At 37.3% G+C, this 22,867-nt stretch overlaps 1 protein-coding gene across 1 annotated transcript; it reads left to right on the forward strand.

The window, feature by feature from the left end:
* Positions 1-304: 304 nt before the first annotated feature.
* LOC132276462 (uncharacterized) lies at positions 305-21,318 on the forward strand. The gene is made up of 16 exons (XM_059777893.1): positions 305-984; positions 1,125-1,186; positions 1,277-1,344; positions 4,329-4,450; positions 7,699-7,804; positions 7,987-8,038; positions 10,412-10,529; positions 10,625-10,655; positions 10,770-10,793; positions 10,978-11,102; positions 13,103-13,184; positions 15,822-15,944; positions 16,043-16,096; positions 16,209-16,278; positions 20,354-20,387; positions 20,723-21,318. The coding sequence occupies exons 1-16, from the start codon at positions 792-794 to the stop codon at positions 21,028-21,030; spliced, it is 1,572 nt and encodes a 523-aa protein (XP_059633876.1). The 5' UTR covers positions 305-791; the 3' UTR covers positions 21,031-21,318.
* Positions 21,319-22,867: the final 1,549 nt, after the last annotated feature.

Raw genomic sequence — 22,867 nt, forward strand, 5'->3', positions numbered from 1 at the left:
CTTGCTCTGTCAATTCAGTTTAACAATTCTTGACTTTTCATCTCATAAACAGTAAAACCTACTAAATCTACACAAATAACCCCTCCTTTCAAAACTGTTCATCTCGCCCAATGCCATAAAAAGAAAGGGCAAACTAAAAACCCAATTGTGTCAGCCTACCCTATTTAAATGACCAAGCAGCCCATGCTAAAGTGATAATGTATCTAATTGCCAAGGGCATTTTTGTCATTCCGTATAAAGAAATTGTCAGGCAAAAAAGCACCTGCCCTAAAACTTCCCACCAGACAAAACTCGCGGGAACCCATAAACCCTATGGACAAAAAGGAAAGGAAATCCAGTGACAGGGACTTGGAAAAGAAAAGAAAAGAAAAGAAAACGAAATTGAAATGAAAATGAAAAATTTATGGAAACAAAACAGTGACTGTATCAAAACTATATCCACTCACACTCTCTCTCCACAATTTATTTCCTTATTAATAAAGTCATATTCTAGGAATACACCAACAATCCCTTTTTTTCCCCTTTCTATATAAACTATACCATATTAGCACCATTTTGAACGCATAGGGTTTCCTTGTTATATCTGCCTGATCTGAAGGAAAACCCTAACCGCCGATTCCTTCCAACTAGCCGTTACCCGATTAGTTCTCCGTCGATTTTGTTTATCTTCCTCCGGCTATTCGCCGTCCACCGATTAGTAGCCGTTGGATCTATCATTTTCGGTTGCATTTGGTTGTGTGTGAGTGATTTTTTGAATCTTTCTACCGTTAGTTCGCCGGAGACGATTGGAGATGTCGGTGGTGGAGGACGAGAAGAAGGTTGAGGAGGAGGAGGAGGCGGTGAAGGGTGGAGAGCTGTTGTTTTGTGGTGCTACGAATTGGAACACCATTGGCCGGAGCAAGAATGCAGATGGGAACTTGCCTTCTCCCACTCGGCTTCGACCTCTCGTCGGCGTTAACATTTGGTTTGTTGCCGCGGGTGGGGGTGAGCATCGTATCATCTGTTTCTCTTTGAATATAGTATATGATTTCTGTTGCTTTCTTTTGTAATTTGTGTCAAGGTGGAACTTTTATAGACTTTCCCTGTCATTTGTAGTGATTTTTCTTTGTATATTGTGCTTACAGCATCCTGTCATTGTGTTGCATTGGATGTTGAAGGTCGTTGCTACACTTGGGGTCGCAATGAGGCATGTTGAATCTTAAATGTGAATTTCATTACTGTATGTTGGTTACTTGTTCTTTTGCTTTCTTATCTTAAGAAGCATTTCTTTGTGCAGAAAGGGCAACTTGGTCATGGAGATAGAATACAGCGTGACAGGCCAACGGTTGTGTCTGAACTGTCGAAGTAAGCTGTTATTTTCTTTTTTGGGTTACTGCAAGTATTGATTTTGGTGATTTTTTTTTTCTTTCTTCTTGTTCTCAAAATGTTCAGGGTAGTTCCCATTTTGACACTGCCTCTCGTTTTATCACGGATTGTTTTGGGTTTGAGGCAACAATTTTTTTTTTTTTAATTGCACCCAAATATTGAAAATTAAGGTTAACATGCATGAACAGGAGCATACAAGATTTTTTTTTTTTTTTCTTGGTGCTGCACAAGCAAGTGTAATGGACCTTCCCTCAAAATTGGGCAGGAGAAAGGTACTCCCAATTACTAAAACAATCCAGTACACACTCAGTTCAATACGATGACAAACAATAAATATCTGGTGAGGCAGTGGTAGGTTGCGCATCTTGCCTTAATTTTGTTGCAAGATTGCACTTGAACCACATTGCAGACTTTGTCTCAAACAATCTAGATTTAGCCTGTGTTCCATATTGTTTTACCTTAAGGAAAATGATAAGGGGGTCGAAGTGTAACCCCCGAATAAACGACCGAATGTTCCGTGGCAAAGCCACGTCAGATTCTATAAAACCTCTTGCATGTGATTAAAACAGCCACCGGCTTTGACCTTGAAGAACTTTCCCGTCAAAAACAGAGAAGACCGGAGACCGGAGATCTGGAGAAGATGGTGGGATCTCCGTCGGGGCTAACCTTCCAGATGTAGTTGTTGGCTATGTTGGTGGGGTCGTTGAAGGAGAGCGAGGAAGATGCGGATGCGGATGCGGAGACCGAAGATCTGGAGAAGATGGTGGGATGCGACTGTGATGGACTCTGGCATTGATGAGGTCAGTGAGTTTGGTTTCACCGATGTGGCGGCGGTTGTCTGGCCTGAACCCTCGGCAACAATGTCCGCCTTCTCTTCTTCCCGCCCCTTCCTCTAGCTTCCCCCTCTGCCTTTGCAGCTGAAGGACCATCCTCATCACCGGCGACAATTGCCGAAGCTCTGACGATCCGCGAATCATCCATTTCGTGAATTGAATCAAGTAAAGCTTCATCAGTAAATGGGTTCTGAGCTTCCATGCGGAGCTCGACTTGACTGAAAGAATTGAATTTTTTGTAAAGTTAATCATTGGCTAAGCCCAGTGAAGAATCCACAAATGGTGCATGCATAACAAGTAAATGATGTTCTGGATAGAGTCCTATAAAAACATAAAGGCACAACATAAAAAATATTAGGCAAGTAGAACATACAGCAGTTCATGGTTTGTACTTCTGCAAGAACCAAGGAATGATAGGGAGAAGAAATCCCCCATGTCAAGGAAAAGAAATGTGCAAGAAAGGCAATTAAAAACTTCAATCACTTTTTATCGAGACCCAATAGAATAAAGATCCCAATCAATCTAACATGACACAACTTTTAACTCGGTTGAAATTTCCATTCTCTAGATCCCAGAACAACATAAAAAATGGGATTCTTAATTTAATTTCTTTTGCTTTTCCTCAAATTTATCATTTGTCATCAAGCAAACCGTGAACCACCGTCGTGAACCGCCGCTGCCCATCATCGGATCATCCCCATCGCCAGTTGCCATTTGTCTCATCGGAGATCGAGAAGTCGTCGTCGCAGATTGAGTTTCTTGACGGCGATGATGACGCCACTGGACATCAGCTGGCCGTTCAACCTAGATTCGCCACGGCCGAGCCCCGAACCGCCCTCACCTAAACCGCCCGTCACCGCCGTTGTGAGATCACCTTCCCTCCTTTCTTTTTTTATTTTTTTATTTCTTTTACCTGCATTCAGTTGTTTTTTCGGAGGATACCTTTCGGTTCCCCTATAACTGCCCTTACCTTAAATATTGAGTTAAAAGAATGGAACTAGACCAAACTATCAGAGCTGTAAACCTCTGTACGTTCTGCTCCGGGAAGATTGAGAAACTATGCTGGTTACTATATGTTTTTCTATCATATTGTGGTCTTGTAGATCATGACAGGTCGTTATAATGAGTTCTGCAGTTTCACGTACATTTGTTTTGGGTGCATGTGTTTGTAACTATCTTTATCACCACCTGACAAAATATATATATATATATATATATATATATATATATATATATAGTTGGGAATTGTGCCTCAAATTCCTAACAATTAGGTTTTTATTTTAGAGTTGTATTATGATAGAAAATTTCTTATTAAGCAAGTCTTGGACTCTAAGAAATTGTAATCCTTGTCCAACAAGGAATTGGGTTTGGAACTCTATAAATAGGCACCTAGGTTATGGGTTGAGACTTATGAGATTGAGAGAGATGTAATCTCAAGAGGGAATTGATGGCTAGAGATAGTGTGTGGGTTAGTAGAGTAAGAAAAACACCGGTGGCGCTGGTAGCGAGAAGATAGGCTCGTGGAGTGGTACATGGTGAAAAGACATGTACGTGGTGTTGGTATTCTATTGTCCTAATACATCTAGGAATCATAGTGGAATTTCTTCTCATCCGTGGATGCAAGCCGGTTTTGGCTGAACGATGTTATTTCTTGTGTTTCTGTGTGATTGATTTGTTGGCTTTCTTTGGGACTATTTGTTCACATGCTTCCACTGCCCTAACCTATATATATATATATATATATATATATATATTGATTAATAAAAATGTATATGAGGTTTGTTGGTTTTTTAGTCTGGTCACACGCTATTGTCAAATGGTTATTACAGGACAAAGTAATTTGATTACGACTGGGGGTATGGTATGTGTGGAAGAGAGAAGGGAAGCCAGACTCCTTATTTAAAATGTAAATTCATATATGTGTTGTATGTATGTATGTATTAAGTTTTTTAAAGACTTTTAGATTTTTATAGAATAGCAGCTAAATTGGAATATGAACTCGTTGTGTGCTTTGCCCATTCCATCTCCATGTGGTAAATATTGAAAATTACTAGTGTAATTAGATTTTTGACATTTTATTATTTTTTTGCCCAAATGACTATTTCTTTATTTTCTTTCTTTCCTTTTCAGGTATAAAATCATTAGAGCAGCGGCCGGGAGGAACCATACTGTTCTAGTAACTAAAGATGGCCTCTCATTATCATTTGGCTTGAATAAACATGGACAGTTGGGTTTAGGCTCACTTAAAAATGGTATGTTTTCCGCACCACTTCCCGTAACCAAACCAAAAATGAAAAAAATAATGTTTTGCTATAACAATATCTTATAATATTAAAATTTTCTTTGATGAAAGAATATGTGACTTTCGTAAGGTTGAGTCACAACCACCAAATCAATCTTATTCTAAATGTACTTGTATTGATTTAATATTACTCGTTTTTGTTGACTTCCCTTCCCTATTTGAGAAAAATTTCGGTGAAGGGGAAGACTAATTATATGGCCATTTAATTTTTTTTCATTTAGGTCATGAGAAGTGATCTTGAGGTATGTGATATTGTTTTACTTATCAAAAAAAAAAGGTATGTGATATTGTTTTTTAATGGTCTGTTTGGTAAGAAGAAAGGATGGAAGGAAAGGGGTGAAGTATAGAGTTCTGATGGTTGGTGGAAGGGAAAGGAGAAAGAAGAGGGAAATGGCCTTTTCTTTTGGAGCCTCCATATTTCTTCCAAAAGAAAAGGAGTGAAAAGGTTTCCATTTATGTTTTGGCACTTCAAAATGGCAATAATCTTCATTTAATATGTACTGGTATGATGGTAAAATTGCCTAATGCCATTTGTTTTTCTTCCTCCATTCTTTTCTTTTCAACCAAACAGAAAAAATGAAAGGCTTCTTTCTTTCCCTAGGGAAATCTCTTGCATCCTTCTCGCCTTCCTTTTTCATCCAATTTCATTCTTTAGGCAAAAAAGTGTTAACGGATATTGTAGAAGGGCATTATATGATGGTTCTTGTATTTTTTTTTTTCAATCTCCAAAAGAGCTTGATCAAGAGTTGCGGAAGCCAATGGGCTGAAAGATAAGAAAGAAGCAAAATTGTTGGGTGTTTTATCATTAGTATTGTACTGATTGTTGTATTATTGTAGTTGTATATAATCAAGAGCGCTGTCATCAACCAGAACTTGACATGTTTAACCCCCAAGGCCTAACAACTAGTGTTGCTTGGTCATCGAATGAAGTTGTCCTTCAGAATTTATATGCCATTTAAAAGTAGACATGATTATTTTTGGTACAAGATAAGGAGGCTTTGATGATGTTGTAATTTTATTCTCTCTTTAATGTATGAAACCTGATAATAAATGATTGATGTTTTTATTTTCATCAAAGATGAGTTACTATTTATGTTCCTCTGGTATAGGCAAATTAGAAGAGAGGGGTTGGGGTGAAGATGATGGTGTTTAAACTCCTAGAGGAACTAGAACTTAAGCATGTGGTATCACTACGAATCTGCCTTCATAGCTAAGCTGGCTGGCATCTTAAGGGGTCAGAATTGTTATAACTATGAGCCATGATAAAGTTTCGTGTCTTCTGTTCCTGTAAAATTAGGGGTTGGTATTTCTAGAAAAACTAAGAATTTCCACATGAGATCATTTTCTTCATTCTGTTTTTTACATTATAAAGAGGGAAAGATTGATTGATAGGATTCATATTGGGCAGTGTTAAATCTCCTGTGTCAGGAGGTTCTTTTGAACTATCGTGTGGTTGAGCTTTGTTATTCAAATTGAAGGGAAAAATTCACAATCTGGTTATGAATTTAGTCATTGTTTGTGGTAAAAAAAAATTGTCAATGGTAAGAGGCCAATAATTAGCGTAGATGATGTAAGGAAACCGGGATAGATGGATTGATGAATTTCTGATTGATGCGGATTGCAGCAATTGTCAATGTATTGATGAGGTATTATTACCTTTTTAATTGTGAGATGAGGACATCTCTACTATATAAAGAGGGAAGTTGGAACTCCAAGTGCATGTAAGTAGGTTTGGAAGCAGCAAGTTATAAGGTATGGCAACGGTTAATTGAAAATGACTTGAATTATTGATCGTGTTAGAATTATTGTGTCATAATATGACCCTTATATCCACATCACCACAGTATTGAGTTACAATTCATCCGTCGGTGTGAAAACTGCTTCTTGCTGCCTCCCTGGCATCTTCCCATTTTTAGGTCCTGAAACACATTTTTTTCTTCACAGGAGGGAAAAGAAAAATGTGAGAAACCCATGTTGAAGGGACTTGGTAAAGTGACTTTGTAACTTCAGGAGGGGAGGCCCTAGATGCATTAGTGTTTGGCACATAGGGTAGAAGTGGGTAAGGGCATGATTTTGATTTGGGTAAGGGTACGATGATATGTCTTACATCACTTCTGATGTAGTACTTTATTAGTTCCCCACATCTTTTTTTTTATTTTTTGTTTTTTTGTGGACTTGTAATGTGCATATGTACTGGTTTTGGAGGCTTATTGATTCTAAATCTGTTTCATTATTTTGGGTTTACTGAGAGTAGAGTGAAACTGTAGAGTTGGATTCATGTAGCCTTCTGATAGTTGTAGAGATGAGTCTTTTATGACTTGGGGTTTGATGTGAATAAGGTACAAAGAACTGTCTAATATCTTTCCTTATGTATAACACTGTATTTTAATATATATATATATATATATATATATATATATATATATGGTTTCAATGATGCATACATTTTGGTGACACAAGCTTGATAATGAATTTATTGGCAAATCAGCTTATAACAAGTATGCTTGCCTTTATTTTTGTTTCATATTTTAGGTTTTCCCCATGTGATTCAATGGGCATCCATCTCTAGATAACCTTTTAAACTTAGAACGATATTGGTGACTTCTAATTCAGTTTTATAGTGTTCCAGATACCATGTACCCAGCTGTTGAGTTTTAAAGAGCATGGACCCGAGATTGCTGCATATGAGATTTTGTATAAATTTGAACCGGTTTGCTAACTTTCTATTTTTATGCATTTTCTTTCTCAAGCTAATAGCATCTCGAAATTTATTAAATTTGAATGTTTTAAATCTTCAACATGATATTTATAATTGCTTGTTGCATTGGTAAAAACTTGGGCTGTCTTGTCTGAGAATGCGGGTTTGAACTTTGAATCATTAGAGAAGCCACTTTGTGCAAATAATGTCAATGCCAGGGATGAATCTGGTCTACACCTCCCACCTCCATCGATTAATGAGACCACACTTGATAAGGACACTTTAATATTAAAGAATGCCAAAGTTGCTTTCATTTCTTGGAAGACATTCCAATTTTTCTTTTATTTTTTCTTGACTTCTGCAATATTGAGTCTGAAATTTATGTTTAGATTCTTCTTGTGGTTTGATACTTTTACAGTTATAAGTGGTACTTGCATGTATTTGTAGGTCTCCAAATTGTGTCAGGCTCTTCATGACATCTACGCCTCTCTTTTTTGTAGAAGTTGAATCGTCTCCCGTTCGTTGTCTTGTATCTGATGTAAAAAATATTGCTTGCGGAGCTGATTTTACTGCGTGGTTAACTTCTGTCGAAGGAGCTTCTATACTGTATGGTTTGTTGATTGGCATTTGTCCTTATTCTTTACTGGAAAATGTTATTTGTAAATTGGAGCTGTTGACCTATATGGCTCTGAAGTTTTTATATTCCCCTATTCTGAAAGAAAAAAGAAGAAGGAAGTTCATATTTCAATCCGGTATCTCTGATTTGATTACTGTTTCTTGCTTTCTAGAACTGCTGGTCTTCCACAGTATGGTCAACTTGGACATGGAACGGACAATGAGGTACGTTAAAAGAATGATCTGTTTTGTAAGTTTCAAACTTTTAATCATTGAAATGTGGACACTATTACGCTTAGATATAGCTGTTTATAGACAATAAGTGTTAATCATTTAGCAACAGTTACGTGGCTGAATGTGTTCGTCTCTGTATTTGAGAAATTAAAATCTAGAGATATTTTTATAGTGTTGGAATGTTGCCTTTGTCATACTTAAAAGTCAATGGCGACCACAGTGTGGTCTGGATGGGAACTTGCTTTGTCCCAGCCGTGCTAGTTTCCAGTTGTTCAAGCCCCCTTTTGCGACCATGGCCTTTTGTTAGGAAGAGAGGATTTGGTTATAGTTTATGGGCTTGGTAGTTGGCGTTGGTTGTGTTTGGGCATAGTAAGAACTAGGCACACTTTGTATTGTAAACGAAGAAGGAAATAGGAGAGAGGAGATTGAATATGTACACTCTTTTGTTATTTATACAAAAGTTTTATTTCTATTTTTTAACTTACCAAAGAGCTGATTGTAAATTTTAGAAACTCAATGATGTTAGATTCTGTAAATAGCCCATTGCATACTTGCTTTTTTAAATTTTAAAATTTGAAGTTGCTCTCTAGATTTCTAGATGGACCTTTCATTATTGATATTGTCAGCTCATGACCCTGCAGCCTGCAAGATTGGGATATCATAAGGAATATGGGTTTTGAGTCCCTGTCTTCTTTAATCCCTTTCTTTTATTTAAACAAATAATTGGAATATCATACGATTTTCTTTTTTTTCGTATTGTTATCTTATTAGAGTGAGCATGTGCAAGTTTTCTTGAATATCTGGAAGAGAAAAAGGGAGTTTATACATTTGGAAGCAAACATACATAACACTTGAGTACTTACATATGAAGTAACTGTAACACGTGGTACTGTGCATCATTCAGTTGTATGTTTTATTTAGTGAATAATTCATCCATGTAGTGGTCTCATCATAAATATATTGTGCAGTCTTTGCTAGGGGTGGCAATTCGTGTTGACGGGTCGTGTTCGTGTAAACACAATTATGACACGAACACGATTAGAGTCTACACAAACACGACACAATTATTAACCGTGTCAAGATCCCTTGACACGAACACGACACAATTATTATACGTATAACACGACACGACACGCGTAACTCGTTTAATAAATGAGTCAAGACCACAACACAAAATGACACGAAAAAACACGTTCAAGTCATTTTTTACATAAACATGACACATTTAGCTAAATAGGTTATTTTTTACACGAATACGACACGTTTATCTGACACGTTAAGTTAATCGGGTTAATCGTGTTAGTAGTGTCGAATACGACACGTTTAGTTAACGAGTCAATTTGTGTCGACACCATTACGACCCGAACACGATTAGCTCAAACCCAAACACGATTAGCTCAAACCCAAACACGATTAGCCCAAACTTAAACACGACTAACACAATTAACACAAAAAAACATGTTAAGTCATTTTTTACACAAACACGACACATTTATTTTACACGTTGAGCTAAATAGGTTATTTTTTACACAAATACTACACGTTTATCTGACACGTTTAGTTAATCGTGTCATAATCGTATTAGTAGTGTCAAACACGAACACGACACGTTTGGTTAACGAGTCAATCCATGTCGACACAATTATGACATGAACACGATTAGTCCAAACCCAAACCTTCTTATCTCGTACCGTGTTCGTGTCATGTTAGCGCGTCGTGTCAAATATTGCCACCCCTAGTCTTCGCACCTAGGAAGGAAATGGACATTTTACCCTTTTCTATATTGTGAAACAGGAGTGGGATCTTGGCAGGCACATTATCTTGCCAACAAGTGTCCTACTGTATGAAAGCTAGCCATTGAGGGGGCAGCAGTCTGATTTGCAAGCAATCATTGATATATATCCATATACACACTCATTATGGTTTATTAATCCCTTCTAAAAGGGCACACTTATTCACAATAAAAAATGTGCATATGTATACTCTATTAAAAAAGAAGAGGAAGAAATTTGTATGCATGTATCTCCCACTACAGAACATAGAAAATAACTATAACATATAGAATTTAATCATATATATGTTAGTCATAAAGTAACAAATAAAATTATGGCTGCACACACTGTACATCTGTTCTTCCCATTTGTCAAGTAAATGGGTCACATGGTTATATATGCCAGGCTTGGGAAGATTTTTGTTGATGCATTTCATGTCACAGAAAGCATCGATGTCTTTGACATAGTTATTGATGGTTAGAAATGAGATGCATGTATATCCATCAATGTGGATGTGTTCGAGCATGCATCTTCACATGTGTATAATATCTATTTGATTCTGATTTTCACAAAACGCTTGATTTGCTTGCAGTACAATACTAAAGACAGCTCTGTGAGGCTTGCTTATGAAGCCCAACCACGCCCTAGAGCCATAGCCTCTCTTGCTGGAGAAACCATTGTTAAAGTTGCTTGTGGAACAAACCATACAGGTTGCATGTGGATCCTGCTTATTCTGCCTGTATAGCTTGCATGATGCGCATTTTACCTTATATTTTATTTATTTATTTATTTTTTGTGCATTCAGTGGCGGTGGATTCGAAAGGCTATGTTTACACGTAAGTTTGCTGCAGTTGATATGGTTTTGTTTTATTTTTTAAAAATAAAATTTTCCCAGTTCAAATGATTTTTATCCATCTGACTTTTGATAATTCTTTTGTGGACGTTTTTAGGTGGGGCTTTGGTGGTTATGGGAGGTTTGTACTTCAAATTCCTTGATTCTCATTTTCCACGCTGTGTACATTCTACTAAAAACACCAAATTATTCTAGATACCGGATATATTTTGAAACTTGAGTTTTCTCTGTGCTTTTTAAAAAAATTTCCATTTCTGTCCTCTTCTTGGTTACTGTTGAATGTGACTACTTGCGCGTTGTATTAGGCTTGGACATAAAGAGCAGAAGGATGAGTTTTTACCTCGTCGTGTTGATGTTTTTACAAAGCACAATGTTTTGCCTCCTGATGCAATAGTTTCAGCTGGTTCTGCCAACTCCGCATGTACTGCTGGTATAGATTGCTCCTTCTATTTGTGTTTTCCCAATCTTATTCTTCATGGGCCAGTGACCTAACGGTATCAGGCTCTTACTTCCCAAAGGGAGGTCAAGGGTTCAAACCTCAGTGGAGGCATGTGTGTGTGAGTACCAACTAAGAAAAATATACTATATATATATATGTATATATATTTATATATAAATTACTGAAATTTATGCATATGTAGGATTGCTGATTGCAGGAGTATTTGACCCTTGTGATTATATTTCTATGACAAGTTTCCAGTGCAATTATATTATTAAGTTTTGTTTGTTTTGCTTTATATGCGCCCTTGATGGGCTTTTAAATGCTATTTGAATATAGTATTACTTACCTTGCTTGTAAATATTAGATGTATATATTATTAATTACCCGAGGATCAAAACTCTTAACTTCTAGAAATATGAACTTCTAGTCAAAACAAAAGTTTTGAATTGGTCGAGCTACTATGTAGGAATCAATGATAATGACTTGTAGTGAAACATTTGGTCTTATTGACTTCCTAGTTTCTAATTTCTGATAGGTACTTTTCTTTTTGTCTTCAAGCTCTGGAAACCAATAGCGTTCATGCTTCTCTTTCATTTTTCCCTTTTCGGGTGGGTGGGTAGTGGTGATGTAGTTTTCATGGGAGGAATGAATTGTTCAATGTTTTTTTAAGTTGCTACTTGAGTGGGTTGGGAGGTCAACCTAGGTTCAACCCAACGTGCCCGTCTTCACACGGGGTCTAACCCCCATCTGGATGTAATTACCTCTAGTCAGCTTGAGTTACTGTTTGAGCTCTTGTTGAACTTGGTTTTCTTGAATTAGATTTAAAGAAGCAGATAGTGGAAAGGGAAAGGCTAGATTTTGTTGATTTAAAAAACCTAGGTTCAACCCAACTTACCCATCTTCACACGGAGTCTAACCCCCATCATGATGTAGTTACCTTTAGTAGCTTGAGTTATTGTTTAAGCTCTTGTTGAACTTGTTTTTCTTGAATTAGATTTAAAGAAACAGATAGTGGAAAGGGAAAGGCTAGATTTTGTTGATTTAAAAATCCCTCTCCACAGTAATAGAACATAAAAAATAAAAAGTGGCCTAATAAAGAGGAACAATGTACAGTTGACTAGTTAGTTATATCATGCATGAAACTTCTTGAGATCTGAATAAATAAATTGTAGAACAAGAGAAAGATTAAATTGTTGCTCATAGTTGAAGAGTCCGACAGAGAATGACAGTAAGGAGATAGAGGGAAGAGGGACTAACTTACCGATGAAAGGGGGATTGGAGTAAGTGCTGGAGAATGATCAAAAAGTTCCTTGACGTCTACAACCAAGCATGTATACAAATTTGTGTTTTGTAATGGTTGGGTTGCCTTGTACCTCAATATAAGTCCAACCAATGTTTAGGTTGGTTCGAGGTGGACTTAGTTCACCTGTGTCCCCAACATTGTTCAATTTATACTCATAAGTTGTTCTTTTTCTTCATGAATGATATTACCTTGCTGCAGATTACCTATTGACTCTATGGCCAAGTATATATTTTTTTGTCATCCTTAATTAAATGTATGCTTTAGCTCTTTATTGTAGCTGGGGCACCCAGCTTGATAAACGATAGATATTGTGCTCCCCATTGTTCTATTTATGTTTCATATTTCTTTATTTATATATTTATGTGTTTCTACATCTATTCAATTATCGTTCTTGTAGTGATTTACTGAATTCTGATATCTAGTGCGAAGTTTGCTGTTCGGTTCTCCTGATAAGATTTATGACTGTGAGTAAATAGTATGTTAACCATAAGTCGTTGGCATCTAAAGCAATTTTAAGTATTCTTTTATTATACCTTATGGGATTGACACTTGAAACATTTTAATCATGTCCTTGGTTAACATATGTTAAATTCGTTGATATGTTAACCGTACGGCTTTGCTACCAAAAAAGTCCATCATGTGTTATTAACTTGTTATTGAGTATAGAAGTTCCTTTGTTTTGTAGGTGGAGGGCAGTTGTATATGTGGGGCAAATTAAAGGGCACGGGTGACGATTGGATGTATCCTAAACCTCTTATGGATTTAAGGTTGTGCTCTATGTCTCAGTTGTATCATATGCCGATTGACCTTTTTTTGTTTTTGTTTTTATTGGCATCTATGTTAACTTGTCTAGTTCTCAAACACAAGTATTTGGTTGCATCTTTATATCATCTATTGGTATTTGATGTTGGTTGTTTATTATGTTTGTTGATGGCTACAGTTATGTCAGTACACTAGCCATTGATCTTATCCAAAGTACTTTACGTCTTTTGCTTCTTATCAATCTAAATAGGGTAAAATGCTTTGACACCCCCCAAGTTTGCCTTTATTGCCCATGGATTAAACTTGGTCAAAAATTACTCTTGACATCCTGTCAAAGTTAACAGACGTTTCCTTTTTTGACGGAAAAGTGATTTTACCATTATACCCGTGGCTTTATTTAACTTCCATGCTGGCATCATTGCTGATGCGTACAGTTAAAAGATGAGTACATTTAAAAGGTGAAATGTCGTTTTACCCTTGATGTGATTACCTGACACTCACCACTTCCAACACCATCTCTCTGTCTCTCTGAAACGCCACACACAAAAACACTTAGAAACCATCTACGCCGCCTTCTGCTTCTTGATGTGAGCCAATAATAAGAGACCACTCGCAATAGAATGAATCATTGTAGGATAGGGCTATATTTAGGGTGTCGAAGCTCAATGACCATGTTGGAATTGTTAAGTATAAAATTAGTACCTAATTCAATTCGAGAAGAAATATGATTTTGTGTTTAGTTATGTGTAAATTGCAATAAAACGGGAAAATAAACTAAATTATCAAAGATTGATATCAAGGTACCGCTAGCTTTGTAACATAGTCATTGCTTCAACTATGGGAATTCGATTTTATGTATACTCGGGAATCGAATAGCCACAAGCACATTCTAATTCAATTAAAAAGAGTATTTATGAATAAACATTAAGCAATAATTCATCCACTTCTACCATTGAGAGAAGCCCTTAGCCGCCAATATCTCACGATAGAGGTTTGAATTCAATTAAAACAAGATTAATTCTAAGACAAGATGTTAATTCCATTAAAACTGATTATATTCATTAAAAACCCCAATTGCTTAGTACTACTAAGTCAATTGCTCACAATCACGCAATCAATATACATAATTCATAAAAATCCCCAAAGTTAAGAATAATCAAACCATGCTACTCGGTCTAAGGTTACATCAATGCCGTAAGAGATGATTCAGCACTCATGGAGAGGAAGAATATCGTCATTGTTGGTGTAGAAGCCATCTCCATGTACTGCAACTTTTTCTTAAGGATGTCTTCTTCAATCTTCGATGAGAACTCTAAACCCTAAAGCCACCAAGAAGCTTTCAATGTGTCTTCTCATCTTCTTTTGTAGTGGAGAACAAGTCCTAACCTCCCTTGGATGGGCTTTTTAACTTTTGGGGACACTTAGGCCTATGTGGTAACAAAGAAGAGGAGTTTTATAACATTCCCGCACTTGTTAAAAACTTCCAGGGCCGAGCACTAATTTCAATGCTCGAGCTCTGGGGTCTTGTGCTCGAGCACTAGGTCTCAGTGCTCGAGCTTTGGCTTCTGGTGCTCGATCACCAGGCTTAGAGCTCGAGCTTTTTGATCTATAATTTTCGAAGCTTCTTTTCCTTCAACACAACCATTTTTTTTATTTCCTTCGATCAGTGCTCGAGCACTGGGGATCTGTGCTCGAGCACTAAGGGTTTGTGCTCGAGCTCTGAGCTTGAATTCCTTGAAAACTGCTCGGTTGAGTCATAAACTGGCTCGGAAGGTCCGGAACATCTCCGTAAGCGTTAGGAACACCATTCCAAGCTTCAAATCCATGGAATTGTCCATATCTTCGGCTAAGGACCTACAAATAGCAAATAAACGAAAATAGACATAAGAACCGAGATAAAGGTATCACTAAGACATTAACACATGCACGTTTAAGGGCTCGAATATGAAATATTCAGTACTTATCACTTCTCCTTCCATCCCAATTTCGAACTTGACCGGACCTAACTCACTAACCCAGACGTCCTCTAGAATCATTATTCCCAAAAATGGTTTCACATGAACCCTTCTTCGCCCTCATCGCCATGGTCGCTTTCTTTGGTTTTCCGATCATTGAAGTCCAACAGTCACTTGAGTCCTAGACCTGCATGAGACTGTGTGTAGGAGAAAATGACGGGATGATGGCCCACATGAAGTGGTAAATTTCCTAAAACAAATTACAATTTCTTTTATGGCAAGTCATTTTCATTCATCTGGCATAAAATGATTCACAGAGAAAATGACTTACCAATTTTGGACTCTCCCAAACACCGGAAAATGAAGAAAATTCTTTGCAGAAAATGTTTTACAATGAAACAAACACAGGCCTACTTTTCTGTTTTTGGCTATACACCTTAGCAGCCTATATGTTCACTAATTCTGATTTCTGAGCATCTGAGAGTCTAGTGTGAGAATTCATGTGAAAGATTTCATTTCCTCCATCATATTCTCACTACTGCATATATAAATAATTGTTTTCAAGTGGCTCATACGAAGTAGGATATTCTTTTTGCACCAATTTAGTAAGTTATAATTTGAATCTTGATATATAATAATCATATCACAATCAAGTGGACAAATTTGTTTATGTTTGCTTTTTTACAGTGGCTGGAATATACGTTGCATGGATTCAGGCTATATGCACCATTTTGTTGGTGCTGATACCTCATGCATAAGTTGGGGCCAAGCTCAGTCAGGGGAGCTGGGTTATGGACCTCATGGGCAGAAGTATGCTTATTCACTAACAATAATAGTATTTCTTTAGTTTTGAGCTCCTTTTATTATTTCTTTTTACTATTTCTTTCGTATGCATTTCTATGCTGTAGATCTTCTGCGAATCCCAAAAAAGTAGAGATCCTCGATGGCATGCATGTTATAAGGTTGGTACATGGTTTGCATTATATGTATACTTGAATTGTTTTATTCGATTTAGGGAAAAAAAACTGTTTTATACGTGAGATGTTACTATGCATTATTTTTTCCCCTTGGTAGTGTTGCATGTGGATTTGCCCACTCCATGGTGGTGGTTGATAGAGCAAATGTTCTTGACCGTCTTGATCAGGTAACTCTCTCTTTCATTATTTGTGTAGTTTTTCTTGCAACTGAAATCGAGTGCTTTTCCGTGCCTTGCAATTTCATATGTGGATCTATATTTATGTTATTGACTTCAAACTTTTTTTATTGCAATGAAAATAAAGAAAATTTTTATGACCTTTTAAAAGGTCCTTTCTTGGAAAATCTTTTTTTTCCCCATACTGGAGATTGAAATAGAAGTAACACTGATGCGATGGAATGGATAAGTAAATTAGGAGATTTAGCATTCAGTAGTTGTATAGTATAAAGCGTAAACTTTTGTCGGTTTTATAAGGATCTTGTTTTCCCTAGTATATTCATCAACGTCATTAAAGCAAGGTTCATTGTTCTCTAAACTCAATGTAACCTAACTCCTAAGGTGGTTCCTAGCTTCGATTTTCTTCAGTAGCAGAAGCAATGAATTGCTGATTTGGTAGCAAATGCAAATGTGGGCTTGTTTGACTGGATTGGTCAAGATAATGATAAAGGAGGTGGCATAGTAGTAAAACTAGTGTTTTAATAACCAAAAAAAGAAGAATGATTTCGTGCTCTATATGTGTATCTTTTATCACATCCCTACGAAATACCAAACGAAATAGAATGATCTTAGAAGGGATGTAATGAAATTCCTTGATTGTTCTTCCTTGAAGAATGATCCAATTCAATTGGCAAATCCTTCCACGAGGGTCTAATAGACTTTTCTGACCAAGCCATGGGCTGGGAATGGCTTGGGTGCGTCACAGAGGTGTGTGGCATACACGCACAGCAGAACATGTCAGGAAGCAATAGCTTGAAGGCATGGTGTGGCTGTGACGTCACAAACTCAAAAAGTGGTTTGATGACATTGGGCAAAAAGCTCTTTTGGAACTGGGGTAGGATTGTTTGATGCATGGCATGGCAGTTAGGTAACTGCCGTGACTTGGTGGCAACACCAGAATGGTGTTTGGTAGTTGACACAAAGGATCAAGCCGGTGGTTGGGCGAGGCTTGTGAGAGACACAGATTATGGCCTGTTGGTTTGACATGTGAGCGGGTGGCACAAATGTTTCATGTCAGATTGGCTCCATTCCGATAGAGTTCAGTGTGGCTGGATAAGACTACGTGCTTATAGCAATTAGTGACAGTTTGTGATTACTCTAAGGGATGATTTTACTTGATGGTTTGTATACAGATAAATGCTATTGTCTAGCACATAGAATCTTTGTTTTGACAACAAAGACGGCTGTTGAGGGGAATTTGTCAGACCCTTATATGACTTATTCTGGTTAGTGCCAGCAAGCCCATCATTTTGGGTTGTCAAATGGTAGGTGTTTTGGTGACATGCTGTTTTGTGCCAGCGGGCCTTATGGCAGTTGGGGTGTCAACTGCCACATTGCTGATTTGTCTCAGCCTAACTAGGAATAATTTCCCACTTGCATGTGGGACGGGTGCCGGTGGTTGGGCGAGGCTTGTGAGAGACACAGATTATGGCCTGTTGGTTTGACATGTGAGCGGGTGGCACAAATGTTTCATGTCAGATTGGCTCCATTCCGATAGAGTTCAGTGTGGCTGGATAAGACTACGTGCTTATAGCAATTAGTGACAGTTTGTGATTACTCTAAGGGATGATTTTACTTGATGGTTTGTATACAGATAAATGCTATTGTCTAGCACATAGAATCTTTGTTTTGACAACAAAGACGGCTGTTGAGGGGAATTTGTCAGACCCTTATATGACTTATTCTGGTTAGTGCCAGCAAGCCCATCATTTTGGGTTGTCAAATGGTAGGTGTTTTGGTGACATGCTGTTTTGTGCCAGCGGGCCTTATGGCAGTTTGGGGTGTCAACTGCCACATTGCTGATTTGTCTCAGCCTAACTAGGAATAATTTCCCACTTGCATGTGGGACGGGTGCTCTAAGAGGCTTGACATCACCATTGTCAACAATAGCAATGTTAAAAGCAGTACATGTACATGTACATGTAGGGCTGCAAATGAACCTAGCCGAGCTTTGGGTTGCTCGGGCTCGGCTAGTCATCTTCAGAGAGGTGCTTGGGCTCGGCTCGGTAGAGTTTCGAAAAGCTCGGGCTCGGTTACATACAGCCTCCCAATTTGCTTCCCAATTCTGCATAACAGATATATCAGAGAGCATGTTTCTGCTCAAATACGGAATTTAGACAATTTCCCACAGAAGAAGGCAAAGAACCTGACAGCGCATCTGCCAAAAAATTCAATTTACTCAAGTTGTAGAATTAATTCCAAATTCAAGAAAAGAACTAAACATCATCTCTTTCATGAGATCACATCTCAATTTCCAACAAGATCTTACAAGGTTTCCACTGTTGTTCCACCTTGAGATCCGTGTGAGAAAGAGAGAGAGTTGTGTGGCTTGTGGAGGGCTATTGGCAGATTATACGTTGGAGCTGATCTGATTAAGAGAGAGAGAGAGACAGAGAGACAGAGAGATAATGAGCTGTGTTGCGAAGGCTTCCGGCGGGATTATGCGTTGGAGATGTGAAGATGATATGTGGCTTAGTCTTCTAATTTTAGGGTTTATTCTTATCTCTTAACATTACCAAAACCAACAGTTGAGATTAATATGTGAGATGGAATCTTATTCTATGGTGGGCTAATGAATTATATAACTCCTTGGGCCTGATTAATGAAAGGATGAGAGTTGGGGCCGAACTTATATATTGTATGGGCTACACCTACTAAACATAAAATGAAAATATATATGCACCTTCGATTAACAAGCTTGTTCACGAGCCGAGCCCAACACTGCTCGGGCTCGGCTCGTTTATTAAATGAGCCTAAAAATTGAGCTTGAGCTCGGCTCGTTTACTTAACGAACGAGCCCGAGCTGAACCCGAGCTGTTCATGAACAGGTCGGCTCATTTGCAATCCTATGTACATGTATAATTCTGTTTATGAGCATCCTTAGGATTGCAGTGAATATCTGGTTATCTCTGTTATAAGATGAACATTGTACGTAGATGTATCCCGAGCCGAGCCTGAGCTGTTCATGAACAGCTCGGTTCATTTGCAGCCCTAGATAAGGGTAGTCGGACTGGTTTAGTGCCATCACACCCACAACAGTCTGGAATCTGCCTGCAAAAATTTACCAAAAGGAAATTGAAGCCAGGTCGGTCCGTTTTTATTGTGGACTGTAAATTTGGACCATTTGGACAAGAACCAAATAGAACTATGGTTGGTGCGCCTGGTACTGGGAGCTCTTACTCCACTCCACCTCAAGTCACGGTTTTGTAACGATCTTAATTTTGGAGCCTTGGAATGTTAAAAGTTTTGTATCTGCCTCTTGTGTTGGTAGCTAAGAGCAAAAGCATACTGCTTCTTTGCCCTATTATGCTTTAGATGGGTGTCGAGTACAAAGACTTCCACTGCCTACATGACAGTTCTTCATACCTTCCTAGGCTCTGCTCCTGTTTTGGGCCATTATCCAGCATGATGTGCCTTTAGCATCACCTTGGTGTATGAACTTGGATACCTCCAAGAGTGCAGCAATCTGTGCCTATGAACCGTCATCATCCTCTGTCATCTAGAGATCTTGTGTGAGTGAATTTGTCTGTCAAGCCCCATTCACATTTTGCGCAAGGCCTATTTCTAGACAGAGTCCAATGAAAGGCCAGCATAAGGTTTTTTTCCCCCTCTTCAGAATGTCTTGTATAAGTCCAGTTTTCCCCCATGGGTGTGGCACTCTTAAGTATTTTCTGTCACGGACACTTGTTTGAATTAGACATCTGTGCTGTGTGCAAAATTCATGACGTTTGCATTCTGGCCTGCTCATCAGTTAGGATATTCTTTGTTAATGATAAAGAGAGAAGAAAGAAAAGGGATTATTTATTTATTTATTTATTTTTGTTAAAGAAGATCTGTATCAACTACAAATTCAACTTCTGTTTTCCTAGATCTGTATCATGTCAAAAAGGAAGGTCCTTGGAAACATTTTCCTTTGTGATGTTTGCCATTGAGTATTTTCTGCTTCGTTTGTATCTGCTAGCTGCTGCTTTCTGTTTGTTACTGCCAATGTGTGTAGAGGCTAACTGACTTTTTATGTTATTGACAGCTCGACATCTATGATGGCAAAGCTTCTGGGGAAGGTATGGTGTATGGTGTATGTATAGGTGACATTGTCAATGTTATCTAGAATTGTCCATAATGAAAATATATATATATATATATATATATATATATATTTAATACAAATTGAAATTATAATTCAACTTTGGGAAACAATTTTAACTGACCTTTGATGTGCATTGAGTTATACTACCCCCTCTATGGACACAATATGTGTTAAGAGGGCCAGGTTTCCACCTGGGCCATCTTTGAGTTATTGATAAGGTCTGATGTTCTATTAGACAAAGGTTAAATGTGGCTACGGAAAATGCAGTGAGTAGAGAGATCATTTATTGTTAATTACCCTTTACTGCAGGGAATGAAGAACCTGAGAGCGAAAGTCCAGTAGCTGAGAAAACTTCTAAAAAGAGTGCTGTTAAAGGATCTGACAACTCCAAGAAGAGGAAGAAATCAAAAGATTCGTCAGAGTCGGAAGAGGATAGTGATGATGGCAGTGATGATAGTGAACAGGTCAATGGGAAGGCAGAACAGAAGAGCCAACGGGGTAGAAAGGCTGCTGGTAGAGGGCGGGGCAAGGGGCGCCCTCCTGCAGAGAAGAAAAGCGCACCGAGTGCTGAAGGGAAAGGGAAATCAGCTAAGAGGGGAAGACCCAAGAAGCGATAAGCATCATTTTCCCGGTTCAGATCAGAAATTTTGTTCTCTATTTAGAGAAGTGTACTGTTGCATTTAATTGCTTCCTGTATTTGCAGTGTTTTTATTCACTAGCACAATATATTGCTGCGTTCATGTCTTGAAAATGGTCCTCCCGAATTAACTAACTATTTATTCTTGAGGGCTGTGAGAAAAGGGCAATTGTTTCAGAGGTTGACTTGTACCTGAATTTCAATTTTACAAAGGAATTTTGTCTCTTCTGTAGTTGTTAAATCAATTCTCAGATTTTTTTTTTAGGGGAGAACCCTGATTTAGTCATGGATGTCTATAAAAAATAGATTTGAAAAATAATAATAATAATAATAAATAATTCTACCTTTTCAAATTGATGGAAGCTTAACAATCAAATTCGGTTGTGTAATCAATTTTGATTTCTGGCAAGAAAAAATGTTCACTTTGCTGGAGGGTTTTGACAATTCAAGGCACGTTCTTATTGTTTCTGGGCCATAACGAAGAGAGAGTTCTACAAGCAAAACGTATCTATAATTCTCGGATATTTCGGTCACATATTTGATACTTCTAAAATACTTTGTTTAGAATCTTTTCAAAATGAAGTATTAATATGGCAGTAATGTTTTACATTGTAAATGCTAAAATTTAAACTTTTCTAGCATAATATTATTAGTATAATTGTTAAGAAAAGTTGTTTTCAAAACGAAGTATTATTTATTTATTTATTTTCTTTCCTTGCTACAATCAAAATGAAGTGTTGAGATATGTATGATGACTAATATAGTCTAAAATTATTCAAGCAATATCACATTATCACTCTTAATTTCAGAAAGTTTGTCATAATTTTGTTATTACAAATAAATGTTAATAATAATATATTTTAAATGAAAAATGCAAATATTATACAACACATTATAGCCAACTAAACAAATGTGGTATGCTAACTGGTTTGCAAGAACATTAGGGATAAGTGATATAAAGTACATGATAATGATTTTAATAAAGAAAGAAAGAATTTTAATAATTGCATTGTAATAAAAGTATGGATAAAGTATAAAATTCTACATGATATAAAGTACATGATTATGATTTAAACTTATGATAAGTGATCCATATATAAGTCACAAGAATAAAAGAAGTTCACAAACAAAATTATTAGACAAATAACAAATTTTGTAGAGAGTCAACCTAAATGTGAAGGACTTGAGTACCAAACCTAATGTGGGTCCCAATCCCTTTGTGTTATGGTGAGCACTAAATTATTAAATGGTGTGAGACTATCTTACTTTGAACAATTACAAGATGTCATGTAATTTTTATTTTATCTATTTTTTATTATTCAGGGTGTTCGAAACTTTGCACTGACTAATCCATGGGCTCCCTAACCCAGCCCCACAGTCCGTGTAACATTTTAAGTCAGGAACATGCGAAGTAGTGGGAAATCGAACCCATACCCAAGTGCTAGATACGATTCGTCTAGAACTTGGAGGCTCGTCCTATCAGGGCCGGCTCGAGCCTTAGGTGAGTTAGGCGGTTGCCTAAAGCCTCAGCCAATAAGAAGGCCCTATAATTTTTTATTTCTCTATATATTATAACTTTTCTAAAACAATTATAGTATTTTCTTTAATTATTAAACTTCAATGTATAGAAAAATTTGACAGTTGACTAAAAGATTTCTATGATTTATTTTTTTTGAGGACCCCCCAAAAAAATTTTCTTTATACATTATAACTTACCTAAATATTTTATTTTCTTATATCATTAAACCTCAACAAATACAAAATTTAATAGTGTAGGCAAAATAATTCTATCCTTGTATTATCCTTTTCTTCTTCTT

Source organism: Cornus florida, unplaced genomic scaffold (genome assembly GCF_030987335.1).
Source record: "Cornus florida cultivar Cherokee Brave unplaced genomic scaffold, ASM3098733v1 CherokeeBrave_3.0.0_Hap2_Chr10, whole genome shotgun sequence".
In the NCBI taxonomy this organism is placed as follows: domain Eukaryota; kingdom Viridiplantae; phylum Streptophyta; class Magnoliopsida; order Cornales; family Cornaceae; genus Cornus; species Cornus florida.

Bases quoted from the DNA above. Each gene is read 5' to 3' on its own strand.
- LOC132276462 (XM_059777893.1), top strand. From the start codon at position 792: ATGTCGGTGGTGGAGGACGAGAAGAAGGTTGAGGAGGAGGAGGAGGCG. The intron at 10,794-10,977 runs GTTTGTACTTCA...GCGTTGTATTAG, and splicing joins GGCTTTGGTGGTTATGGGAG to GCTTGGACATAAAGAGCAGA. The intron at 16,279-20,353 runs GTAACTCTCTCT...TGTTATTGACAG, and splicing joins TTCTTGACCGTCTTGATCAG to CTCGACATCTATGATGGCAA.